At 46.4% G+C, this 26,876-nt stretch overlaps 1 protein-coding gene across 3 annotated transcripts in view; it reads left to right on the top strand.

Annotated features, from left to right (window-relative positions):
• Positions 1-26,876, top strand: part of ZNF385C (zinc finger protein 385C) — a 446,028-nt gene that overhangs the window by 404,245 nt on the left and 14,907 nt on the right. For all 3 annotated transcript variants that reach the window (XM_073683551.1, XM_073683552.1, XM_073683553.1), the window contains one exon: positions 21,843-22,160. In XM_073683551.1, coding sequence (XP_073539652.1) covers positions 21,843-22,160 — 318 coding nt within the window. The remainder of the gene's footprint in view (positions 1-21,842; positions 22,161-26,876) is intronic.

Below are 26,876 nucleotides of genomic sequence, written 5' to 3'. Positions count from 1 at the left end.
AACCTCCTCAGCTACAGCTGAACTGTCCCTCCTTCTCTGGGACTAGTCTCACTCCTGAGCTAGGTCGTCCAGTTCTCCCTAACCCTGCCCCCAGTTCCAGCTTTTATAGGGGCAGCCAGCTCCCCATACTGGCCTGGGACAGGAGGTGCTGTATGCTAATTGTCCCTAACCAGGGAACCTCCCTCCTGCTCTCAGACACAGCCTTTATTATTTGTGGCATCCAGGCCTGGGGTGACACATTCCCCCCTAGTAAAAGTTTAGTACTCCGGGACTAAGCCTTTTTGGCCAAAAACAAACCGGGTATTTATGCATGACCATGAAAACACTACAGGGAAGGAAATAGCAAACAACATCACATATTGAGTTCTTAGGGTCACAGTGTGGTCTGTGACCGAGTGTCCATTTCACCAACACAAGGGGAGCCTTAACCAGGTGGGGGTCTGTCCTTGCCCCGAGTCCTTGACAGTCTTTATTCATTCCTTTGGTTAAGCTCCGAACATATTTTACAAGAAAGTCCCGGTTACTCAAAGTTCATAACCTGTTAGTCCATATGGTCAACTGAAAAAAACATAATTACTGGTCATGCAATTAACTGTTTGAACATTTGACAACTATTTATAAGGGTTATTTACAGTTCTTTACACACCCTGTATTTTCCAGCGAGCGGGTATCTGACCCTAGTGCTCCGGGTTGACCTGCGTAACCCACTGTCTGGTGGTGGTCTAACCTGGCTTTCCCCACTAGCATTTAGGGTACAGCTACTAGCTGGGTTTACAGGTAGTGCAGGCAGCTGTCTGCGGGTCCTTTGGCTTACCGCAGGCATGGCAGGCTCACTGTCAGCAGAGGGTTGACTCTCCTGGGCTGCTGGCATGGGTTCTTCTGCCTCCGGGGCTGCTTGTTCCTCTGATTCTTCCTGCTCTCCTGTAGGTTCCTGCTGGGTTGGTTGAAGGAAGTGTAGGACGGGTAGCACTATTGCATCGTTTATCCGAGTCCAGGACCGGGGAAACTCTCCAAGAACTGTGCTAATCATTTCTTCCTTGTCCTCTGCGGGTTCAAGGTCATCTTGATCTTCTCCTGCACTCTGTAGTTGCTCGGGGCACCTTTTTAGGTGGTCTCTGGAAACGGTGCTAGTGGTTTCTCCTCCATCCTTGGTAATTACGCATACCTTCGGGTTGTTGTGGTTGGACTGCAGTACTGTGTACGGGTCTCTTTCCCACTGGTCATCTAGCTTGTGAAGCATTCTCTTCCGCTTCAGGACGTGCTCGCCGGGTTCCAGGGGACCAGCAGGGGCGTGTTGGTTAAGGAGCCTCTCTTGTTTTTCTCTCGCTTGAGCCAGACTCCTCTCCACACTCTCCTGTACCTTCTTGTACTGTAGCCGCCGTTCCGTATCCCAGTCCGCGTCTGGGGAGGTGTCCTCGGGTGTCAGGACTCCCATCTCCAGGTCTACCGGCAGCTTACCTGGTCTTGCTCACATCAGGTAAGCCGGGGTGCAATTTGTAGCATTCACAGGGATGTGGTTGTATAAGTCTATCAGGTCTGGCAGCTTCTCCGGCCACAGGCTGCGTTCTTCCAGGGGCAACGTCTTGAGGAGATCAATGACGATATTATTCATTTTTTCACACAGCCCGTTGGTTTGCGGGTGGTAAGGCATTGTCCGAATCTTCTTACAGCCGTAGAGGTTGCAGAACTCCTGGAACACTTCAGCTTCGAACACTGGACCTTGGTCTGTTAGTACCTGTTCCTGATACCCGTGTGGGCGGCAGAAGTGCTGCTGGAAGGCTCTGACCGCTGTTTGGGCTGTCAAGTCTTTAACAGGAACCACCACCAGGAACCGGGAATAGTGATCCACTATTGTCAGGGCATAGACGTAGCCCGACCAGCTTGGAGCCAATTTCACATGGTCCAGAGCTACCAGCTCAAGAGGCTGCCTGGTGACGATGGGCCTCAAGGGTGTCTTCTGGCTGGTACGGTCCTTCCTTCTGAGGTTACATGGGCCGCAGTCCCTGCACCACTTCTCTATGGCCCCTCTCATACCGATCCAGAAGAACCGTTCTCTCAGTAGGAACTCTAGTTTCTTCCAACCGAAGTGTCCCGCTCTGTCATGGTAGTGTTAGAACCTTGCTGTTAGGTTTTTTTTCCTTTGCTGGTCACATGACCTTGTTGGCCTATTTAATCCTGCTCCGCCCTTCTGGCTTTGCTGGACTTCATTGTATATCTACTTTCTAGCTAGCCTGTGCTCTGTATCTAACTCTGTTAGTTTGCTTGGTCTACGGACCTCTATGTTCTATCTATTTTGTTTGTTCGTCTGTCTGCTACTATTTCTGTTAGGAGGTGTCCCATATTCCTCCCAGTCCTTAGTACTTGTAGGGATTCCCTCCTCACATCTATAGGTCTCCGTACAGACTAGATTAGGACTTTAGCAGGTCTGATCGCAGGATCAGGTTCCCTGTTACATCGTAGGGATTCAGCTGAGTCTTATAGTAGGGACAGATCTCCTCTCTTTCCTTAGCTTTGGTAGCAGAACATAACAGTAAGTCCAGCCTGCAAATTCTCTAAGGAAAGATTTTTTTTTTTTTTTTTTTTTTGTTCCATCATGGTGTCGGTTCAGGATTTGGCTAAACACCTGCAGGGATTCTCTCTGGAAGTGGCCGAGCTCCGTCAGCACGTGAGTAACTGTCCTGGAGCATATTTCTTGGAGCCTAAGGTATGTTTGCCAGATTTATTTTTTGGTGAACATCGAGAATTTTTTTCATTTAAAAATGCTTGCTTATTGTATTTTCGTTTGAGACCCAAGTCCTCTGGGGATGAATCCCAGCGCGTAGGGTTCATAATGTCACTTTTGCGCAAAGAGCCTCAGGAGTGGGCCTTTTCTTTGCAACCTAGTGATACATGCTTCAGATCAGTGGATAGTTTTTTTTCTGCTTTAGGACTATTATATGATGATCCTGACCGTGTGGCATCAGCTGAGACTGAGTTGAGACGTTTAAAACAAGGATCAGGTAATGTCGAAAAATATTGTACTCATTTTCGTCGTTGGTCCACTCAAACAGGGTGGAACGATTCTGCTCTGAAAAGTCTATTTCTTGCTGGGCTCAGTGAAAGGGTTAAAGACCTGCTAATTGCTTATCCTACACCTGAGGATTTGCAACAGGCTATGCAATTAGCTATACGGGTGGATAGAAGACTGCGTGCTAGGGTTAATGAGAGCAAATCCTCTGCTATGTCAGTTTCTGGTTATGATAATGTGTGTACTAACAGTGGTGAACCGATGGAGATTGGATCGGTGGCACCTCGCTCTCAAGAAAAAGACCGTCGTTTTTCAGAAGGCTTGTGTTTCTATTGCGGAAAATCTGGTCATTTGATTAAAGGCTGTGAGCTTCGTATGAAGAAAGAAAAAAAAATGGTCAGTCACGCCCGTATTGCCTGTTTAAATTCCAAGGGTATATTTTTAGCTGCTTCCACGATTGCTCAGGAAAAATTAATGGAATTTCGGGTGTTTGTTGATTGCGGGTCTACACTGAATGTAATTGATGGGGGATTCGTGGAAAAACTCAATTTAAAACCTGAACCTTTATCATCCCCCATTGCTGTGGTTTCTGTGGATGGCTCCCCTTTGAAGAATATTACTCTCAAGGTCAGTGAATTTCCTCTCACTATTAATGGTGTTCACCATGAGAAATTGGATTTGGTAGTGTTGAATAACTTGCCTTCTCCAGTAATATTGGGTTTGCCCTGGTTAAAATTTCACAATCCTGTACTGGATTGGTCTACCAGTGAAATTAAATCCTGGAGCCATAAATGTTATGACAAGTGTTGTAACGGGCGTATTGCAGCTTTGGATAGGGGAGAATTGCCTGTTCCTATTCAGGATTTTTGGAGAGTTTTTTCTGAGAAGGAATCGCAGGTTTTGCCTCCCCATAGAGACTATGATTGTTCTATTGAATTTGTCCCTGGAGCGACTCTTCCTAAAAGTCGTTTATTTAACCTTACCATTCCTGAGAGGAAGGCTTTGGAGGAATACATACAGACAAGTTTGGCCGCCGGTCACATTAGGCCCTCTAAGTCTCCTGTGGCGGTTGGATTTTTTTTTGTAAAAAAAAAAGGACGGCGGTTTACGTCCTTGTCTGGATTTTCGTGAGATTAACAAAATTACTGTACGCAATCCTTACCCACTGCCATTGATTCCTGATCTGTTTAACCAGTTATTGGGGGCCAAGTGGTTCTCTAAAATTGACCTTAAGGGGGCATACAATCTGTTGCGCATGAAGGAGGGTGATGAATGGAAGACTGCTTTTAACACTCCTGTGGGTCATTTTGAGAATCTGGTTATGCCTTTTGGTCTTACTAATGCTCCTGCATTTTTTCAGAATCTGATTAATGACATCCTTAGACCTTTGATCGGTAAAAATGTGGTTGTGTATTTGGATGACATTTTGATTTATTCGCCAGATCTGGAGTCTCATTGGCGGAGCGTGCGTGAGGTATTACAGTTATTAATGGACAATTCGCTTTTTGCTAAGCTGGAGAAATGTGAGTTCGCTGTACAGAGAATTAGTTTTTTGGGCTACATTATCTCCAGCAAAGGTTTTGAGATGGATTCGGTTAAGGTTCAGGCTGTGCAGGAATGGCCTAGGCCTATTGGTTTGAAATCGATACAGAGGTTTTTGGGTTTCGCCAATTATTACAGAAAATTCATAAAAAATTTTTCTAGTATTGTCAAACCTCTGACTGATCTCACCAGGAAAGGTGCTGATGCGGTTCAGTGGTCTTCTGAGGCCATTGAAGCTTTTGTGTATCTCAAGGAGAGGTTCACCTCTGCTCCCATCCTTATGCAGCCTGATGTTACTAGGCCGTTTTTGGTTGAGGTTGATGCTTCCTCTGTGGGGGTTGGCGCAGTATTGTCTCAGGATAACGGGGATGGATTACATCCCTGTGCCTTTTTTTCAAAAAAATTTTCGGAGACTGAACTGAATTACGATATTGGTAATCGGGAATTATTGGCTATTAAACTCGCATTTGAACACTGGCGCCACTTCTTGAAAGGTGCGGAATTTCCATTTCAGGTTCTTACGGATCATAAAAATCTGATATATCTTGATGCTGCCAAGCGCCTGAATGCCCGTCAGGCTAGGTGGGCACTGTTTTTCTCGCGGTTTAATTTCTCCGTTACTTACATCCCTGGTACTAAGAATGTTAAGGCGGATGCCTTGTCTCGCAGTTTTTCTCCCATAGTCGGTGCTGAGAAAGAGGAAAACATTTTACAAGAAGGTGTTGTGATAGCTGCTTTAGACTCCGTTTTGGAAGATGAGATTCTTAAAGCACAGGAGAATGCCCCATCTAACACTCCTCATGGGAGGTTGTTTGTGCCTGGGACCTTTAGGAGAGATTTGTTTGTTGAGTGTCACGAATCTCGGTTGGCAGGTCATCCCGGAATCTCTGAGACCAAGAGACTGGTGGGTCGCAGTTTTTGGTGGCCTGGATGGCAGAAGGAAGTCATTAAGTGGGTGCGCCAATGTACTATATGTGCTAGATCTAAGTCCTCACATACTCCTGCTGCGGGGTTGCTTTGTCCTTTGGAGGTCCCCAGTGCTCCTTGGACACATTTGGCTATGGACTTTATAACTGACCTTCCCTCCTCTGAGGGTTTTACTGTCATCTGGGTGGTCGTGGACCGTTTTAGCAAGATGTGTCACTTGGTTCCCTTCGTCAAACTGCCCTGCGCTAAAACTCTCGCTAAGGCCTTTGTCAAGGAAATTGTCAGACTTCATGGCGTTCCTACTGACATTGTTTCTGATAGGGGTCCTCAGTTCGTGGCTCGTTTTTGGCGTGCCTTTTGTGACAGGTTGGGAATTCATTTGTCGTTTTCGTCCGGATATCATCCTGAATCTAATGGCCAGACAGAAAGGAAAAACCAGGATGTTGAGCAGTTCTTGCGTTGTTTTGTGGCAGACAATCAAGAGGGGTGGTCTGAGTTTCTGCCACTTGCCGAATTTGCTCTGAACAATCATACATCTTCTTCTGCTGGTTGTTCGCCTTTTTTTTGTTGTTCTGGGAGACATCCGTCGTTTGGGTCGTTCTCCAAGTTGGGATCTGCCGTGCCTGAGGAGGAGAATTTTTCCGGTGATTTGGAAAGAGTTTGGACGGATGTGCGTGGTAATCTTCAGGAGGCCAACAGAAAATCTAAAGACTACTTTGATAGGAAACGACAGGAGGTTTTGTTTGCTGTTGGTGACATGGTTTGGTTGTCCTCTAGGAATCTGCGGTTGAGGATTCCTTCTAAGAAATTGGGTCCCAAGTTTGTAGGGCCCTTTAAGGTGCTTCAGGTTGTCAACCAATCTGCTGTTAGGTTGGAGGTTCCTACCTCCTGGAGAATTAATCCGGTCTTTCATGTCTCTCTGTTAAAAAAAGCTGTTGTGTCGGATGGTGACGCCTCTGCCTCTGTTCCTCCGGTGGTGGAGGACGGGGAATATGAAATTTCTCGCATCCTTGACTCTAGACGGTATAGAGGTAGTTTGCAGTATCTTGTGGCCTGGAAAGGTTTCGGACCCGAGGATAACTCTTGGGTGAGGTCAGATGATGTTTCCGCGTCCAGACTTATCAGAGCGTTTCACAGGAGATTTCCTGATAAGCCTGGTCCTAGGGGATCCGGAGGATCCTCTTAGAAGGGGGGGTACTGTTAGAACCTTGCTGTTAGGTTTTTTTTCCTTTGCTGGTCACATGACCTTGTTGGCCTATTTAATCCTGCTCCGCCCTTCTGGCTTTGCTGGACTTCATTGTATATCTACTTTCTAGCTAGCCTGTGCTCTGTATCTAACTCTGTTAGTTTGCTTGGTCTACGGACCTCTATGTTCTATCTATTTTGTTTGTTCGTCTGTCTGCTACTATTTCTGTTAGGAGGTGTCCCATATTCCTCCCAGTCCTTAGTACTTGTAGGGATTCCCTCCTCACATCTATAGGTCTCCGTACAGACTAGATTAGGACTTTAGCAGGTCTGATCGCAGGATCAGGTTCCCTGTTACATCGTAGGGATTCAGCTGAGTCTTATAGTAGGGACAGATCTCCTCTCTTTCCTTAGCTTTGGTAGCAGAACATAACAGGTAGGCCTCCAGGACCATTGCTGCATCTCGTCTTGGGACCACTACTTGCCAGGTCAGCTCTCGCGTCCGGTGGTTGACAAGTCTTCTGCACAGCTTACCTTCGTAGAGGAATAGCCTGCTTTTCTCCTTCCATAACTGCTTGGCTTCCTCTGGAACGTCCGGGCCAGGGCTAGCGTCTGCCTGGGTTAACATGTCTTTCACCAGGCGAATTACAGGGTCACTATCTTGCGTTTCAGCCCAGCCGTGGTGGTGTAAGGGGTTGAACATGACGGTGGTTAGGTCTTTGTCTCTTACCCGGTGAGAATATTGAGTGGCCCCATACCGGTGGAACGCAGGGAGCTCTACTTCCTCCAGCTCTTCTGAGTCTTCTTCTCCTTCAGGTAGGTGGGGCATTCTTGATAGGGCGTCTGCATTGGCGTTGGTTCTGCCTGCCCGATATTTGATTGTGAAGTCATAATTTCAGAGCCAGGCCATCCACTGCTGTTCTAGGGCACCTAGTCTTGCATTGTCCAGGTGTGTCAATGGGTTGTTGTCCGTGTACACAGTGAACTTTGCGGAGGCCAGGTAATGTTTAAACCGTTCTGTGACGGCCCACACCACTGCCAAGAATTCTAGATTGAAGGAGCTGTAATTCTCCGGGTTTCTTTCAGTGGGCCTCAGCTTCCGGCTGGCATACGCTATCACTCGTTCCCTGCCCTGTTGATTTTGGGACAGTACGGCTCCTAGCCCCACAATACTAGCGTCGGTGTGGAGGATAAAAGGCTGGCCATAATCAGTGTAGGCCAGAATTTCATCCCCCGTGAGGGCCATCTTCAGTTGGCGGAAGGAATCCTCTTCCAACTTATCCCACTTGAAGGGTGGTTTGTTACTTCTAGTTTTGGACTGACCTATCAGGAGGTCCTGCATTGGGGCTGCCATCTTAGTAGCCTACCAACCCGAGGAATTGCCTCACTTCTTTGATGTTAGAGGGGCTTGGCGAGCTCTTGATTACTGTAACCTTGTCGGGGTCGGGGGCTACTCCCTCTGCATTCACCACGTGTCCTAGGTACTGTACCTTTGGTTTCAACAGGTGACACTTTGAGGGCTTCACCTTCAGGCCAAAGCCTGCCAGGGCTTCGAACACCTCTGCCAGGTGTTTCAAATGGTCCTCGTAAGGCTTTGAATATACAATCACGTCGTCCAGGTAAAGTAGGACCGTCTCAAAGTTTCGGTGCCCTAGACAGCATTCCATCAGCCTCTGGAAGGTCCCGGGTGCGTTGCAGAGCCCGAATGGCATACAGTTGAATTCACTTAATCCCATCGGGGTGGTGAAGGCGGTCTTCTCTTTGTCAGCCTCTGCCACAGGAACCTGCCAGTACCCGCTAGTAAGGTCCAAAGTAGAGAAGAAATTAGCTGATTTTAGTGCAGCCAAAGACTCCTCTATTCTATATGGGTCTTTATGGGTGATACGATTGACTTGTCTATAGTCCACGCACATTCTCATAGTACCGTCTTTCTTTTTTACCAGAACCAAGGGGGCTGCCCAGGGGCTACAACTGTCTCTAATGATCCCGGCCTGTTTCATTTCTCTCAGCATGCCCTTTGCATTCTGATAGTGTGCGGGGGGTACAGGTCTGTATCTTTCTTTTATTGGTGGGTGGCTCCCCGTGAGGATGTAGTGTTCTACCCCTTTCACTCTGCCGAAGTCCAGTGGGTGCTTACTAAAGATTCTCTCGTACTCCTGAACCACCCGGTAGACTCCTTGTTTTTGGTGCAAGGGAGTGGAGTCAGCACTCACATGGAGTTTCTGGCACCAGTCCTCCTTGTGTTTCTGGGAGCCATTATCCTCCACCGGGGGAGATGGAGGCAAGGGCTCCACGACCCTGAGAGCATTGTGTTCGACAGCAAACAATTTGGCTAGTGTGGCATACCGGGGCAAGGGTACTTCCCTTTCCCCAATGTTTAAGATCCGGACGGGCACCCTTCCATGGCGGACATCAACCACCCCCCGGGCTGTCAAAATGGTGGGCCTGCTGTCTGAGTACATGGGTTCTACCATAGCTTGGTAGTCTCTTCCTCTTAACCCGATTGCAGTCCGACACCAGATCATCATTTCACTTTTGGGAGGCATGGAAATGGGGAACGGGTCACTCATCCTCATGCTACCGATCTCACCACCAGACAGTTCTACCTGTTGCCGTCTCATCAGAGCTCTTATCTCTTTCTGGAGGACTCTCTGTTGGCTGGAACTAGCATTCATCGCCACCTGCTGCAAAATTACAATTATCTCTGAAAGACAATTTTCAATCACGTTAGTACCCAAGGTTATTTTAGGGTGACTTTCTCGACGGTCAACGTCCACAATAATCACTCCATGTGCCGGCACTTCAACTTTACCAATCTTAATGGTCATCTCTCTGAACCCCACCTGCGGCACGGGTTGGCCATTGCTGGCGATGATGCTCAAGTCATCGTCTGGATAACGGGTTATATCAGTGTCACTCCAGTACTGCTTGAAAAGTACATAGGGGATGGTAGTCACTTGGGACCCGGTGTCCAGCAGTGCACTCAGGGGGATACCGTCCAGCACAACGGGTAAAACCGGGCGCCCCCCCCACGTACTTATCGCGCCAATTAGACGGGCCTGGTGACCTTATGCCTGGGGGTTGGCCCTCTGCCCCAGGTCGGACCCGTTTAAAGTACAGTACCTGGCTATGTGTCCCGGCTGGCTGCAACGGCGGCAAATCGGCTGTCCATCCTCAGCGTAGCGGTCTGTGGGCCTCCCTCTGCACGATGGGATCCTCCATCCTCCGGACTGGAAGCCAGCTTGATTGGTCCTGACGGGTCCATCTGTAATGACTGTACGGTCCTGGTCAATGCAGCAACACTCTTTGTTAGTTCTTGGACCTGATGGTGCAGGTTTGCAGGCGGGGATGGGTTTAGGGCCTGCGCATCAGCCCCCACAAGGTCTGCAGGGTAGGGCGTCGCCTCCTGGTGGTACGTAATGGCAGGACGCCGGGAAGCTACATCGCCACCTCGTGTGGGTTCTCGGAGCACCCGAATGGCCCTCTCTTTAAACTGTGCGAAAGTCAAATCGGGGTTCTGTAGGGTCATGAGGCGCAGCTGGGTTCTGTGGGCGCTGGACAGCACACCTTCTATGAACTGGTCAGTCAATAGTTTATCTGTATCCTGCACGCTGCCAGGGTCAGCTTGTTTGATTGCTCCCAAGGCTTCCTGTAAATATAGGGCATAATCTCTGATACTGTCCTGTGTCCGCTGCTTACATCCGTAGAACCGCATATTAATTTCAGCTGAGGTGCGGGTGTCAAAGGTACCCCGCAGCCAGGTCAAAATGTCCTTTACAGTCCTTTTCTCCTCAGCTGGCCATGATTTTACCTCCCTCTGGGCCGCACCAGTTAACTGCCCTGTCAGTATGTGATTTTCTGTTCTTCTGTTAGGGGATAGACTTTAAATAAACTGTGCAGTCTTTCCTTAAAGTCACTTAATGTATGGGATTCCCCTGAGTACTTGGGCAGCCAGGCCGCTCCGGGGATATAGGGCATGGAAAACGGCATCACCGCTGCTGCAGCCACGCTGGTGGTAGTGGGCTCCTCCGCTTCCAACATCTTCCTCCCCCCTAGTTAACCGTGGCCTACCTTCCGTTGATCCTCTTCCGTGGGCCGCGGTTCCGCTAGCGCTGCTCTGGGCGAGGACCTTGCGTCCCGTTCTGGTGACGTCAGCGTCGCTCTCTCTCTCCTTCCAGGACCTTGCGCAGCGTCCGGACGTAGGGCGGGGCTTCAGGTCTCGCGCGGTTTTGGTGTCCACGCCCCTCTTCGTCCCGCGCGGCGTCCTGAAGATGGCGCCTTTTGGCGGGAAACGTTCCCGAATGGCGGGAAACTCCACTCAGGTAAGTATAAAGTCTTTTCAGGCACGCAATACCCGTTTGTGGCGGGTTGGTCACAATCCTGCCGACTACGCCAAAAAGCTGACTCGCCCCCTGGGCCGTGGGGTACTCAAGACCGGGTCTCTAGGTTACGCGGTGCTGATGGGGGTAGTAGTGGCAACCCGGTCCCGTGCTCAGGGTGTCAAGCTAAAATGGTGGCAGTCTCTTTATATATATATATATATATATATATATATATATATATATATATATATATATATATACAGTGCCTACAAGTAGTATTCAACCCCCTGCAGATTTAGCTGGTTTGATAAGATGCAAATAAGTTAGAGCCTTCAAACTGCAAACGAGAGTAGGTTTTATGAACAGAAGCATAAATCTTACAAACCAAAAAGTTATGTTGCTCAGTTGAATTTTATTAAATTTTAAACATAAAAGTGTGGGTCAATTATTATTCAACCCCTATGTTTAATATTTTGTGGAATAACCCTTGTTTGCAATTACAGCTAATAATCGTCTTTTATAAGACCTGATCAGGCCGGCACAGGTCTGTGGAGTTATCTTGGCCCACTCCTCCATGCAGATCTTCTCCAAGTTATCTAGGTTCTTTGGGTGTCTCATGTGGACTTTATTCTTGAGCTCCTTCCACAAGTTTTCAATTGGGTTAAGGTCAGGAGACTGACTAGGCCACTCCAACACCTTGACTTTTTCCCTCTTGAACCAGGCCTTAGTTTTCTTGGCTGTGTGCTTTGGGTCATTGTCTTGTTGGAAGATGAAATTACGACCCATCTTAAGATCCTTGATGGAGGAGCGGAGGTTCTTGGCCAAAATCTCCAGGTAGGCCGTGCTATCCATCTTCCCATGGATGCGGACCAGATGGCCAGGCCCCTTGGCTGAGAAACAGCCCCACAGCATGATGCTGCCACCACCATGCTTGACTGTAGGGATGGTATTCTTGGGGTCGTATGCAGTGCCATCCAGTCTCCAAACGTCACGTGTGTGGTTGGCACCAAGGATCTCGATCTTAGTCTTATCAGACCATAGAACCTTGAACCAGTCTGTCTCAGAGTCCTCCAAGTGATCATGAGCAAACTGTAGACGAGCCTTGACATGACGCTTTGAAAGTAAAGGTACCTTACGGGCTCGTCTGGAACGGAGACCATTGCGGTGGAGTACGTTACTTATGGTATTGACTGAAACCAATGTCCCCACTGCCATGAGATCTTCCCAGAGCTCCTTCCTTGTTGTCCTTGGGTTAGCCTTGACTCTTCGGACAAGCCTGGCCTCGGCACGGGAGGACACTTTCAAAGGCTGTCCAGGCCGTGGAAGGCTAACAGTAGTTCCATAAGCCTTCCACTTACGGATGATGCTCCCAACAGTGGAGACAGGTAGGCCCAACTCCTTGGAAAGGGTTTTGTACCCCTTGCCAGCCTTGTGACCCTCCACGATCTTGTCTCTGATGGCCTTGGAATGCTCCTTTGTCTTTCCCATGTTGACCATGTCTGAGTGCTGTTCACAAGTTTGGGGAGGGTCTTAAATAGTCAGAAAAGGCTGGCAAAAGAGATCTTTAATCCACACATGTGAAGCTCATTATTCTTGGTGCCTGAACTACTTCTTAATACTTTACGGGGACCAAACAGAATTCTTGTGGTTTGAGGGGTTGAATAATAAATGACACTCTGAATTAACTTTTAAAGTTTTTAAAAAAAAAAAAAAAAGTTGCTGCAGTGCATTTCCCACTTCCAGGCTGATCTACAGTACAAATGTCACAATGCCAAGTTAATTCCGCATGTGTCAACCAGCAAAATCTGCAGGGGGTTGAATACTACTTGTAGGCACTATATATATATATATATATATATATATATACATGTGAAAGTCAGACTACGCCACCCGTGGATTGCGGTCAGGGATAACCACCGCTGCAGGACAGACCGCTGGGGCTGGTTTTGGTGAGCAGCACAGGAATGGTATAACTCCCCACGGGAGGAGTGTAGCCCCAGGGCAGTGTAGGGGGATGTTGGGAGTGATAGTTCCCGCCGCGATAGTCAGTATGCAGAGTCCGCTTAAACAGTTCAGGGTCTTTATTGTAACAGATGGTAATGACCCAACAACAGTATTGGCTAGAAGGGGGCCTGGATGTCTGAGAACACTCGGGATGCCCCTCTGGTCAGGGTGAGGGTGTAGGCCTACCGTGCTCTCTATGCTCTTTCTGACTATTCCCCTCTTCGTGGTATAATAGCCCACGTTCCCGAGCGTGCCGTGTATTCTCGCCCGTATGGCTTGCAACTTGGGTTCCTTTTACCTTTGGCCTCTCTTGGCCTTGCTGGTCCCTTCTGTTGTGGCGGAGCCTCCGGGCTTCTTAGGCCAAAGGACATGAAATCCCTCGTGGATTGGTTCTCTGCTGTGGGACTTAGAGTCTTCACAACCTCGGACCCCAATGTCCGGTTAGATGGTTCTCTATCTGCCAGGACAGGCTCTCCGCGCCGTACGTCCCTGGCTCGTGGCTTCTCCACTGCCTCACGACCTCCTCAGCTACAGCTGAACTGTCCCTCCTTCTCTGGGACTAGTCTCACTCCTGAGCTAGGTCGTCCAGTTCTCCCTAACCCTGCCCCCAGTTCCAGCTTTTATAGGGGCAGCCAGCTCCCCCTACTGGCCTGGGACAGGAGGTGCTGTATGCTAATTGTCCCTAACCAGAGAACCTCCCTCCTGCTCTCAGACACAGCCTTTATTATTTGTGGCATCCAGGCCTGGGGTGACACATTGGCATGTCCCTTAGCAATTCCTGACCGATGACATCCCGCATGTGCTTGATGAAAGATAAGCCGGGAGATGCTACAAGCCATGGTAGCACGTTTAGGCCACACAGGCTGCTCACAGTAGCATGAGTAACATGTGACCTAGCGTTGTGTTGAAAAAAGGCTCCTCGGACAGTATGAAGAAATGGCCATACCACTGGTTCCATCACCAAATCAATGAAACACTGAACTATTAGTGCACCTATAGTAAAGATTAAAGGGGTCTGGCTATCGTACAGTATGCCACATCAAACCATAATCCTGGGTGTTGGTGTGATCTTCCCGAGTGAAGGCCTCTTCATGGCATTACCCATGTGTTCTCCAAACCGATTTCCAGCCATCATTGCATCCTGCACAAAACTCATCACTAAAGAGGATAGACCTCCATTCTAGCCTCCATTTCTGTTTTGTTCTGCACTATGATAGCCTTTGAAAACAGTGACGTGAGGTTTTTGAAGGGGTCTTCACAAGGATCTTCACACCAGCCCTACTCACAGGATTAAGGCATAGGATGTTATAATGTACAGTAGCTGAACCCCTCTAGTCTTCATTCCAGGTACACGTGCATTCAGCGTGGCAGTACATTCCTCAGAGAGCCATTAAAGAAGCACTCCTATCAATATTTTTATCTTCTTAATATATTGCAGTCATTTTATATGGCACGGTGTACTTGCAATTGCTCATTTGCCCTTCTACACAGCTAATTATTCTCTTTTCCATTAGGTCTATGACGTCATGTGATTAAAAACTGACTAGCTGAATCCTTCTAAGCTCTATGCAGAAACAGGAGGTCAATTTTCCCACTATGAGTCATGAGTAGTGTTGAGCATTCCGATACTGAAATATCGGGTATCGGCTGATATTCGCGGTATCGGAATTCCGATACTTAATTCCGATACTTTTACAATATCGAATACCGGAATCGGAAGTTTCCATAATGCCTGCGCTCTGCAGTGTCTCTGAAGGATGACAAGCTGGATGGCAGCGCTCAGCTGTGATCCAGCCTGTCATCAGAATGCCATCCCAGCGTGAGAGAATTCTCCTGATTGTTTAAAAGCCGGCGGGCGGTAAAAAGCCGCCGGCTTTTAAACAATCACACAGTCCCATACTGCTTCCCCGCAGCCTCCGACCCCGATCCTCCGCTCCCCTCGCCACCTCCCATCCCGATCGTAAGTTATGACCGGGCGGGGAGCACAGCACCAAGGAGCGGGGAGCGAAGGACCCGGGCGGGGAAGCCAGCAGTGAAAAGACTTCACCGCCGGCTTTCCCGTTCTGTGCTGCGCTTTCCCGCCGGTTATTTCAAATGAACAGCTGAGGTATCAGGTGATGCTGATCAGCTGTTCATTTGAAGTTGCCACGGTGCCCTCAGAGGGTTCATGTGAGTTCATGTTTGACTGCATGAACTCACATGAACTTTCCCACGGCCGCACAGGTCAGCCTCACCTCCCAGACCATTAGCCCGTCATGATTAGTGTGTGCGCGATGTCTGCGGGTGTGTGCGGTGTCTGTGCGATGTCTGCGAGTGTGTGCGGTGTCTATGCGATGTCTGCGGGTGTGTGCGCGGTGTCTGTGCGATGTCTGCGGGTGTGCGCGGCGTCTGTGCGATGTCTGCGAGTGTGCGCGGTGTCTGTGCGATGTCTGCGAGTGTGTGCGGTGTCTGTGCGATGTCTGCGAGTGTACGTGGTGTCTGTGCGATGTCTGCGAGTGTGCGCGGTGTCTGTGCGATGTCTGGGGGGTGTGTGCGTGCAAGCAGACATAGGCCGATGTGACACTACTACTCCCATCGGCCTATGTCTGTCCCCCGTCCACTCGTGCCAGCAGGATCAGCTCGATGGGAGCAGTAGTTCCCATCAGCCTGATCCTGCTATTTAAATTGCCCTACTGTGTCCCCAATAAATTTTAAATACATTTCATTGGTGGCCAGTGGTTACCTACAATAAATTAGTTCATACATTACCTGTCCCCGCCGATCGCCACCTAAAATAAAGTAAAAAATAAAAAAATACACCTATACTCACCTAGACAACTAATTCCCCGAAGCCATCGATCTCCTGTAATAAAATGTAAAATAATAAACCACAACCTTATCCTTACCCCTCCGTAGTAGTCCACGAGTGTCCCACGATGATCTCCAGTTTAGAGCAGCCACATAGAATGTGACCGCTCTGAACCGCTGCCGCCGGTAGAATGACGGGGCCGTAAAGCAGCCCCGTCACTGCATAAGCGGGTTCGCCGGAGTTCAGGCAGCGCTGCTCCGGTTAGCTCCTTTATGGCCCTGCTGTATCGTGAGAAATTCCCACGGTACAGCAGTGCCGTAAAGGAGGTCTCCGGAGCTGCGCTGCCTGAATGCACTCCGGTGACCTCAGTCAGGGGCTCCCGCTGCCGGGAGCGGATGTGTTCCCGGCAGCGTGAGCTTACAGCAGCCATGCACAGCTGTCACCATCTCCAGATGTGACAGCTGTGCATGGGAGATCAGCGCAGGAACGTGGACAGGTAACTATTTTTTTTTAGTAAACTAAGAATTAAATAAAATGGTGTGTTTTATTTCAAATAAATTATTTTTTTCTGGGTGTAGTGTGTTTTTTTCTTTTTAACACTTTGTAGATTAGTAATGGGGGTGTCTTATAGACGCCCATCATTACTAACCTGGGCTTCATGGCAGCTGGCGCTGACATGAACCCCAACCCTATTACCCCCTGCCACCGCACCAGGGCAGCGTGGAAGAGCGAGGCTAAGTGCCAGAGTTGGCGCATCCTATGGATGCGCCATTTCTGGGGTGGCTGACGGCTGGTGTTTCTAGCCTGGGAGGGGGCCAATATTCATGGTACCCTTCCTGGGCTATTAATATCAGCCCCCAGCTGTCTGCCTAGCCTTTGCTAGCTATTAAAATAGGGGGGACCCCATGTCGTTTTTTTTGGGGGGTCCCCCATTTTAATAGTAAAGGCTAGGTATTCAGCTGGGGGCTGATATTAGTAGTCTGGGAAGCTCCGTGGGTATTACCCCCTTCCCAGGCTTCAAACATCTGCCCCAGCCGTCGGCTTAACCTCCGCTAGAGACTAAAATTATGGGGGATCCCACGCCAATTTTTTTAAAAATAAATCCTTTATTTTAACACTAAATGACATTTGAGGAGTTAATAAAGATGCAGTCCCTAAATTATTATTTATTTTTTAATTAATTTTTCCCAAAAATTTTGACGTGGGCTTTGCCATACTTTTGTATGCCAGCCAGGTACAGCATCCAGCTTCTATGAACGCGCCATTTTCCGGGGTGGCTGCGGACTGCAATTTGCAGCTGGGGGGGGGGGGCAGAAAGCTTGGGCCTCCCTGCGCTGCAGATTCCATCCCCCAGCTGCCTAGTTGTACCTGGCTGGACACACAAATAGGGAGAAGTAGTATTTTTTTTTTAATTATTTCATGAAATTCATGAAATAATAAAGAAAAAAGGGGCTTCCCTATATTGTTGTGTCCAACCAGGTACAAATAGGCAGCTGGTGGTTGGGGGCAGCCCGTTCCTGCCTGCTGTACCTGGCTGGACACAAATATAGTGCGAAGCCCCACGTCAATTTTTTTTTTAATTATTTCAGGAAATTCATGAAATAATGAAAAAAAAATTGATGTGGTGCTTTGCCCTATATTTGTATCCAGCCAGGTACAGCAGGCAGGAACGGGCTGCCCCCAACCACCAGCTGCCTATTTGTACCTGGCCGAACACAACAATATAGGGAAGCCCTTTTTTTCTTAATTATTTCATGAAATAATTAAAAAAAAATTGACGTGGGGCTTCGCACTATATTTGTGTCCAGCCAGGTACAGCAGGCAGGAACGGGCTGCCCCCAACCACCAGCTGCCTATTTGTACCTGGCCGGACACAACAATATAGGGAAGCCCTTTTTTTCTTAATTATTTCATGAATTTCATGAAATAATTAAAAAAAAAAAATACGTGGGGCTTCGCCCTATTTTTGTGTCCAGCCAGGTACAACTAGGCAGCTGGGGGCTGGAATCTGCAGCGCAGGGAGGCCCAAGCTTTCTGCCCCCCCCCCCCCGCTGAAAATTGCAGTCCGCAGCCACCCCGGAAAATGGCGCGTTCATAGAAGCGCCATCTTCTGGCGCTGTACCCAACTCATCCAGGGCCCTGGTGCGGTGGCTCACTGGGTAATAAAGGGGTTAGGGCCAGCTTGGCATTATCAGCTGTCCCTAAGCCCGAAATTCATGGGGTCACGCCAATATTAGACATGACCGCCATGAATTTCTAGTAAAGTATTTAAAAAAAAAACACAACACCCAGAATAAAGTCCTTTAATTGAAATAAACACACAATTCTTTATTGTTCTAAATTAAACCATACTTACCATCACGCCCATTCCAGCTGAAGCCAACGATCTCCTGCAATAAAAGTAAAATAATAAAGCAACATCATCCTTACCTTTCCATGGTTCCCAGGACAGCTTCAGCTCTGCTACATCGAGATGACAGGCTGGACCTGCGGAACGCTGCCATCCAGCCTGTCATCCCGCGGACACTGAGAAGCGCAGGCATGCTTGCGCTCCTCAGTGTCAGGCTGTGACGGCATCCCGATGAGCCAAGTCTCTCACGCTCACCGCATGCGCAGGAGAATTCTCCCACGCTGTCAGTGACGTGCATGAGGTGAGCGGAGTTCATTGTCGGCTCATCTGGATGCCGTCACAGCCAGACACTGAGGAGCGCAAGCATGCCTGCGCTTCTCAGTGTCCGCGGGATGACAGGCTGGATGGCAGCTTTCTGCTGCCATCCAGCCTGTCATCTCGATGTAGCAGAGCTGAAGCTGTCCTGGGAACCATGGGAAGGTAAGGATGATGTTGCTTTATTATTTTATTTTTATTGCAGGAGATCGTTGGCTTCAGCTGGAATGGGTGTGACGGTAAGTATGGTTTAATTTAGAACAACAAAGAATTGTGTGTTTATTTCAATTAAAGGATTTTATTCTGGGTGTTTGTGTTTTTTTTTAACTTTGACTATGGGGTTAGTAATGGGGGTATCTTATAGACGCCCATCATTACTAACCTGGGCTTCATGGCAGCTGGCGCTGACATGAACCCCAACCCTATTACCCCCTGCCACCGCACCAGGGCAGCGTGGAAGAGCGAGGCTAAGTGCCAGAATTTAACACTAAATGACAAGTACAGTAATCAACATTATCACTGTACTTCTTATATATGTGACTGACATGTTTCTATCTATCTAATCTATGTGTGATTCTCTATTCTTTCTATTCTAAATTGTCGGGTACAGATGCTGAATTGCCGGCCGGCTTTTTTAAAGAGACGGTGCATGAAAACACTAATATATTTTTAAATAAATCCTTTACACTAAATGACAAGTACAGTAAGCAACACTGTCACTGTACTTCATATATATGTGACTGACATGTTTCTATGTATCTAATCTATGTGTGATGCTCTATTCTTTCTGTTATAAATTGTCGGGTACCGGTGTATGCCGCTGCTGAATTGCCGGCTTTTCATGTTTCACTGTGAGCACTGTTCCCATCGATTTGGGCAACCACCTCCCCCAATACATTCTACATTATTGTTAGTTGTTTTCCTTCATGTAGAATTAACCTACAAGGAAAGAAAGGGTTTATTTTCATTCCGATATTTGTGTCCCATTGACTTGCATTGGTTTCCGGTATCGGAATCGGCGATATCCGATACTTTTTGGGTATCGGCCCGATCCAATCCGATCCGATATTTCCTGATATCGGAAGGTATCGCTCAACACTAGTCATGAGTCATTGGCAGAGGGGAGGAGGGAGCAGCAGGGTCAGGAATTGAAGAGGGGGATGATTTATGCAGGGAAAAGAGACTTCCTGTTTCTACATAAAGCAGAGAAAAGAGAAGAATTAGCTGGGTAAAAAGGTTAAATAAGCAATTGTAAGTACACAGTGCTATAAAATATGGTGATTGCAATATATTAAGAGGATAAAAACTTTGATGGGAGGAGTGCTTCTTTACCTCTCAGACAACTTTATTAGCCAAGGCGTGTAAGTGTGTGTATTTCTGCACATGGACCTCATATTCGATACTAAATAAATCGGGATGTTTTGAAAATTTTCATTCCATCTTTTCATCATTTGCATATCATTAAATGTCTGTCCATCCTGTGATTTCCATAACTCAATAACTTTTCCTTCTTGTGGTTGCAATTTGAATGTTGAGGAGTGTACATTTGTGGGAAAATGATTTAGTATCACTTTTAGAAACCTAAATAACTGGTTGGGACACCCTTAGAGCAACAACTGCAATCCAGCGTTTGCGATAACCGGAAATGAGTCTTTTACAACACTCTGGAGAAATTGTGGCCCACTCGCCTTTGCAAAATAGTTGTAATTCAACCACATTGAAGGGTTTCCGAGCATGAACCACCTTTTTAAGGTCATGCCACAGCATCTTAATCGGATTAAGGTCAGGACTTTGACTAGGCCACTCCAAAGTCTTAATTTTGTTTTTCTTAAGCCATTCAGAGATGGACTTGCTGGTGTGTTTTGGATCATTGTCCTGCTGCATAAGCCAAATGCACTTCAGCTTGAGGTCATGAACAGATGGCTAGACATTCTCCTTCAGGATTTTTTGGTAGACAGCAGAATTCATGGTTCCATTTCCCACAGCAAGTCTTCCAGGTCCTGAAGCAGCAAAACAGCCCCAGACCATCACACTACCACCACCATATTTTACTGTTGGTATGATGTTCCTTTTCTGAAATGCTGTGTTACTTCTACGCCAGATGTAATGGGACATACACCTTCTAAAACGTTCAACTTTTGTCTCATCAGTCCATAGAGTATTCTATTAAAAGTCTTGGTGATCATCGAGATGTTTTCTGGCAAAACTGAGATGAGCCTTTATGTTCTTATTGCTCAGCAGTGGTTTTCGTCTTGGAACACTACCATACATACCATTTTTGCCCAGTCTCTTTCTTATGGTGGAGTCATCAACACTGACTTTAACGGAGGCATGCAGTTCTTTGGATGTTGTTGTGGGGTCATTTGTGACCTCTTGGATGAGTCGCTACTGCGTTCTTGGGGTAATTTTGATCAGCCGGCCACTCCTGGAAGGTTTATCACTGTTCCATGTTTTCGCCATTTGTGGATAACAGCTCTCACTGAGGTTCCCTGGAGTCCCAAAGCTTTAGAAATGGCTTTATAACTTTTTCCAGACTGATAGATCTCAATTACTTTGTATCTCATTTGTTCCTGAATTTCTTTGAATCGCAGCATGATGTCTAGCTTTTGAGGATCTTTTGGTCTACTTCACTTTGTCAGGCAGGTCTTATTTAAATGATTTCATGATTGAGAACAGGTGTGGCAGTAATCAGGCCTGTGTGTGGTTAGGGAAATTGAACTCAGCTTACCAAAGATGTGATAAACCACAATTAATTTATGCTTTAAGGGAGGGCAATCACTTTTTCACACAAGGTCCTGTAAGTTTGGATTTCTTTTTCCCTTAATAATAAAGACCTTCATTTAAAAACTGCATTTTGTGTTTACCTGTGTTATCTTTGTCTAATATTTAAATTGTTTTGCAATCTGAAACATTTAAGTGTGACAAACATACAAAATAATAAGAAATCAGGAAGGGGGCAAACACTTTTTCACACCACTGTATATTAATTTGCTAAATTCCTTCCCTCTATAACATAGTGCCTGCTTTCAGATTAAACACCATGTGACGGGTTCCCTTTTAACCGTGATTAAAGGTACAGAGCATATGTATCTATGTTCCCTTAGCAACACTTCTATTGCAGACAGTACTTTTGCAGTTTTGGAACTCACAGAGACATACTGGTTCCAAATCAATGTCCGCAGCCAACGTCTTGTACTCATCAAAGTATTACAGATGTGGATTTGTTAGATGCTATATTGTGAACAGAGGAGGAAGCGCTATGGTGGAGAGATGAGATTCATTTATCACTAGAGGTCCAACTTTAATCGCCGATAGTGTGACACAGTAACAATCAGATCTTAGATACAATTTTAATTTTAATATTAAATTATTATTCACATAATTATTGCTTTGTTTTTGTAGATTTAGAATCACAGAGTGAAATTGGCAAGCTCAGGGAAGTTGTAACAGAAGACAGTCCACGCACACCAACCCCAGAGCCAACCAGCGCAGACCATGAGGAGGAATGTGACTCTCCTGAGAATTCGGACAGCTCTGCTGAACTGTTGGATGCGGTGTCCCTGGTCCCTGATGTGCCAGACAGTTCTGAGAAGGGTTCAGAGGACAGCTGTGCTTTGGCACAAGACAATGAGAAAGGTCGTAAGACTAGAGAACATTTGTACTGCGCCACGTGCAAAGTTACTGTGAACTCAGCATCTCAACTAGAGGCTCATAATGCTGGTGAGTGGATTCATAACATTGTGATATGCCCTATTATAGGGGTTTACAGATATCCCACATTAATGAGAACTGTCTTAGTAGTATGACTTTTATCCTACAGTCCATGACTAAAATTGTGTATTTTTTTACACCACTATGTTGGGCTTTTGATGTCAGAGTCGTTTCTAACAGCCTTAGTCCATGGTCTTAACTTTAACCGACAAAATAAAGATAGAGCTTGCTATTCTTGCAAAAAGAAAAGTATATATACAGTTAGGTCCAGAGATATTTGGACAGGGACACAAGTTTTGGTATTTTAGCTGTTTATCAAAACATATTCAAGATACAGTTATATAATCAATATGGGCTTAAAGTGCAGACTCTTAGCCTTAATTTGAGGGTATTCACATCCTAATTGGAGTAAAGGTTTAGCAATTACAGCTCTTTAATATGTAGCTGCCTGTTTTTAAAGAAACCAAAAGCATTTGGACCATTATGTCAAAACTATGTCAAAATAGGCTGCATTAGCTTTTCTTTCATTAATCCATCATCAGTTAAGCAGCTAAAAGGCATGGATATGATTCCAGGTATGGCATTTGCATTTGGAAGCTCTTGCTGTGATCACACAACATGTGGTAAAAGGGGCTCTCAATGGCAGAGAAACAGACCATCATTAGGCTGATAAAAAGAAGAAATCCATCAGAGAGATGGCATAAATGTCAACAGTAGCCAAATCAACAGTTTTTGTACATTCTGGAAAAAAAACGCACTTGTAAGCTTGGAAACTCAAAAAGCCCTGGACGTCCTTGAACGACAATTGTGGTGGATTATTGCAAAATCCTTTTCATAGTGAAGAAAAACCCTTTCACAACATCCACACAAGTGAAGTTCAGTATCTAAGTCTACCATAAAGAGAAAGAGAAAAATACTTCATGAGAGCAAATACAGAGGGTTCACCACAAGGTTCAAACCATTACTCAGCCTTAAAAATAAAAAGGCCAGATTAGACTTTGCCAAAAAACATCTAAAGAAGCAAGCCCAGTTCTGGAAAAGCATTCTTTAGACCGGTGAACCTAAGATCAACCTGTACCAAAATGATTGGAAGAAGACAGTATAGAGAAGGCTTGGAGCGGCTCATGATCCAAAGCACACCACATCCTCTGTAAAACATGGTGGAGGCTGTGTGATGACATGGGCATGCATGTCTTCCGATGGCACTGGGTCACTAGAGTTTATTGATGATGTGAATGGAGACAGAAGCAGCCAAATGAATTCTGAAGTGTACAGTGCTATACGTTAGGCTCAGATTCAACCAAATGCAACAAGGTTGATTGGACGGCACTTTACAGTATAGATGTCACGCTGTCTCTGTATACTGGAGGTAGGGGGCCTAAGCTGACCCTAAGCTGGGGCCCTGACTAATCCCTCAACCTGGAGGTACTGTTAAAGGTACAGAGGTCCAGGCCGCCAGCGTAACCCCTACCTCCTGAAGATCCCTGCACCTCAGTAATCTAGTCCTGAGAAGGACCCCGATCACAACCAAAGGGAACAAGAAATAATATGCCCAAACACAGTATTTAGACGAACGAGACAGTACAAGGGAAAAACCAAAACCACCTTGCATACAAACAACTTCTCAACTACAACAGAGGGAAAACCACCGGGAAAGGAGATAAATGATAAAGCGAGGAAAGGGAAAAAACACTTCCAAATACACTTATCTCAGCAACTCCAAACACCACGATCCGCTCTGTCAGTCTGAATGAAATGCTTTCACCGACACCTCCCAAACAGACCAGCAGGTATATGAAGGAGTCTCACTACAGAAGTATTGATTGCAGCTGGGCGAGGCTGGACCTCATCTAGCCCAGAGAGAGAGAGAGAATTAACTCCCTCACTGCCGAGAAACACAAAGCACCAACAAGTCAGCTGCGAGAAGTCAGGCTGTGTACTCGTGACGATCTTCGTGGCAACACACCCGTGACAATAGATGGACAATGACCCAGAACCTACTGAGAAAGCAACCCAGGAGTTTTTTAAGGCAAAGAAGTAGAATATTCTGCAGTGGCCGAGTCAATCACCAAATCTCAGCCCCATGGAGCAGCATGTCATATGCTTAAGACAAAACTTAAGGCAAAAAGACCCACAAACAAGCAACAACTGAAGTCTGCTGCAGTAAAAGGCCTGGCAAAGCATCACAAAGGAGGAAACCTAGCGTCTGGTGACGTCCAGACTTCAGGCAGTCATTGCCTGCAAAGAACTTTCTACAAAGTATTAAAAATGAACATTTTATTTATGGTAAAGTTAATTTGTCCAATTACTTTTGAGCCCCTGAAATGAGGCAACTTTGTAGAAAAATGGTTGCAATTTCTAAACATTTCACAGGATATTTTTGTCCAACACATTTCATTAAACCTGAAAGTCTACACTTAAATTGCATTTCAGTTGTTTCATTTTAAATCCAAAACAGTCATATGCTGAGCCTAAATTTCTAAGAGTCACTGTCCAAATATGTCTGGACTTAACTGTGTGTATGTATATGGAAAGTATTCAGACCCCTTTAAATTTTTCACTCTTTGTTTCATTGCAGCCATTTGGTAAATTCTAAAAAGTTCATTTTTTTCTCATTAATGTACACTCTGCCCCCCATCTTTACTGAAAAAAACAAATGTAGAAATTTTTGCAAATTTATTTAAAAAAAAAATGAAATATCACATGGTCACAAGTATTCAGACCCTTTGCTCAGTATTGAGTAGAAGCACCCTTTTGAGCTAGTACAGCCATGAGTCTTCTTGGCAATGATGCAACAAGTTTTTGACACCTGGATTTGGGGATCCTCCGCCATTCTTCCTTGCAGATCCTCTCCAGTTCCGTCAAGTTGGATGGTGAACGCTGGTGGACAGCCATGTTCAGGTCTCTCCAGAGATGCTGAATTGGGTTTAGGTCAGGGCTCTGGCTGGGCCAGTCAAGAATGGTCACAGAGTTGTTATGAAGCCACTCCTTTGTTATTTTAGCTGTGTGCTTAGGGTCATTGTCTTGTTGGAAGGTGAACCTTCGGCCAAGTCTGAGGTCCAGAGCACTCTAGAAGAGGTTTTCATCCAGGATATCTCTGTACTTGGCCGCATTCATATTTCCTTCAATTGCAACCAGTCGTCCTGTCCCTGCAGCTGAAAAACACCCCCATAGCATGATCCTGCCACCACCATGTTTCACTGTTGGGATTGTATTGGGCAGGTGATGAGCAGTGCCTGGTTTTCTCCACACATTCCACTTAGAATTATCACCAAAAAGTTCTATTTTCGTGTCATCAGACCAAAGAATCTTATTTCTCATAGTCTGGGAGTCCTTCATGTGTTTTTGAGCAAACTCTATGCAGGCTTTCATATGTCTTGCACTGAGGAGAGGCTTCCGTCGGGCTACTCTGCCATAAACGCCCGACTGGTGGAGGACTGCAGTGATAGTTGACTTTGTGGAACTTTCTCCCATCATCCCTACTGCATCTCTGAAGCTCAGCCACAGTGATCTTGGGGTTCTTCTTTACCTCTCTTACCAAGGCTCTTTTCCCACGACTGCTCAGTTTGGTTGAACGGTCAGGTCTAGGAGGACTTCTGGTGGTCCAAAACTTCTTCCATTTAAGGATTATGGAGGCCACAGTGCTCTTAGGAACCTTGAGTACTGCAGAAATTCTTTTGTAACCTTGGCCAGATCTGTGCCTTGCAACAATTCTGTCTCTGAGCTCCTTGGGCAGTTCCTTTGAGCTCATGATTCTCATTTGGTCTGACATGCACTGTGAGCTGTGAGGTCTTATATAGACAGGTGTGTGCCTTACCAAATCAAGTCCTATCAGTTTAATTAAACACAGCTGGACTCCAATGAAGGAGTAGAACCATCTCAAGGAGGATCACAAGGAAATGGACTGCATGTGACTTAAATATGAGTGTCTCAGCAAAGGATCTGAATACTTATGACCATGTGATATTTCAGTTTCTCTTTTTTTAATAAATTTGCAAAAATGTCTACATTTCTGTTTTTTTCAGTCAAGATGGGGTGCAGAGTGTACATTAATGAGAAAAAATGAACTTTTTAGAATGGCTGCAATGAAGGGGTCTGAATACTTTCCGTACTCACTGTATATACAGTACAGACCAAAAGTTTGGACACACCTTCTCATTTAAAGATTTTTCTATATTTTCATGACTATGAAAATTGTACATTCACACTGAAGGCATCAAAACTATGTATTAACACATGTGGAATTATATACTTAACAAAAAGTGTGAAACAACTGAAAATATGTCTTATATTCTAGGTTCTTCAAAGTAGCCACCTTTTGCTTTGATGACTGCTTTGCACACTCTTGGCATTCTCTTAATGAGCTTCAAGAGGTAGTCACCGGAAATGGTCTTCCAACAATCTTGAAGGAGTTCCCAGAGATGCTTAGCACTTGCTGGCCCTTTTGCCTTCACTCTGCGGTCCAGCTCACCCCAAACCATCTCAATTGGGTTCAGGTCTGGTGACTGTGGAGGCCAGGTCATCTGGCGTAGCACGCCATCACTCTCCCTCTTGATCATATAGCCCTTACACAGCCTGGAGGTGTGTTTGGGGTCATTGTCCTGTTGAAAAATAAATGATGGTCCAACTAAACGCAAAGCGGATGGAATAGCATGCCGCTGCAAGATGCTGTGGTAGCCATGCTGGTTCAGTATGCCTTCAATTTTGAATAAATTGCCAACAGTG

The sequence above is a fragment of the Phyllobates terribilis genome, unplaced genomic scaffold (assembly GCF_046119375.1).
Source record: "Phyllobates terribilis strain yellow unplaced genomic scaffold, ASM4611937v1 Scaffold_5__5_contigs__length_657084704, whole genome shotgun sequence".
NCBI classification, from domain to species: Eukaryota; Metazoa; Chordata; class Amphibia; order Anura; family Dendrobatidae; genus Phyllobates; species Phyllobates terribilis.
This window is presented reverse-complemented; position numbering and strand designations above follow the sequence as displayed.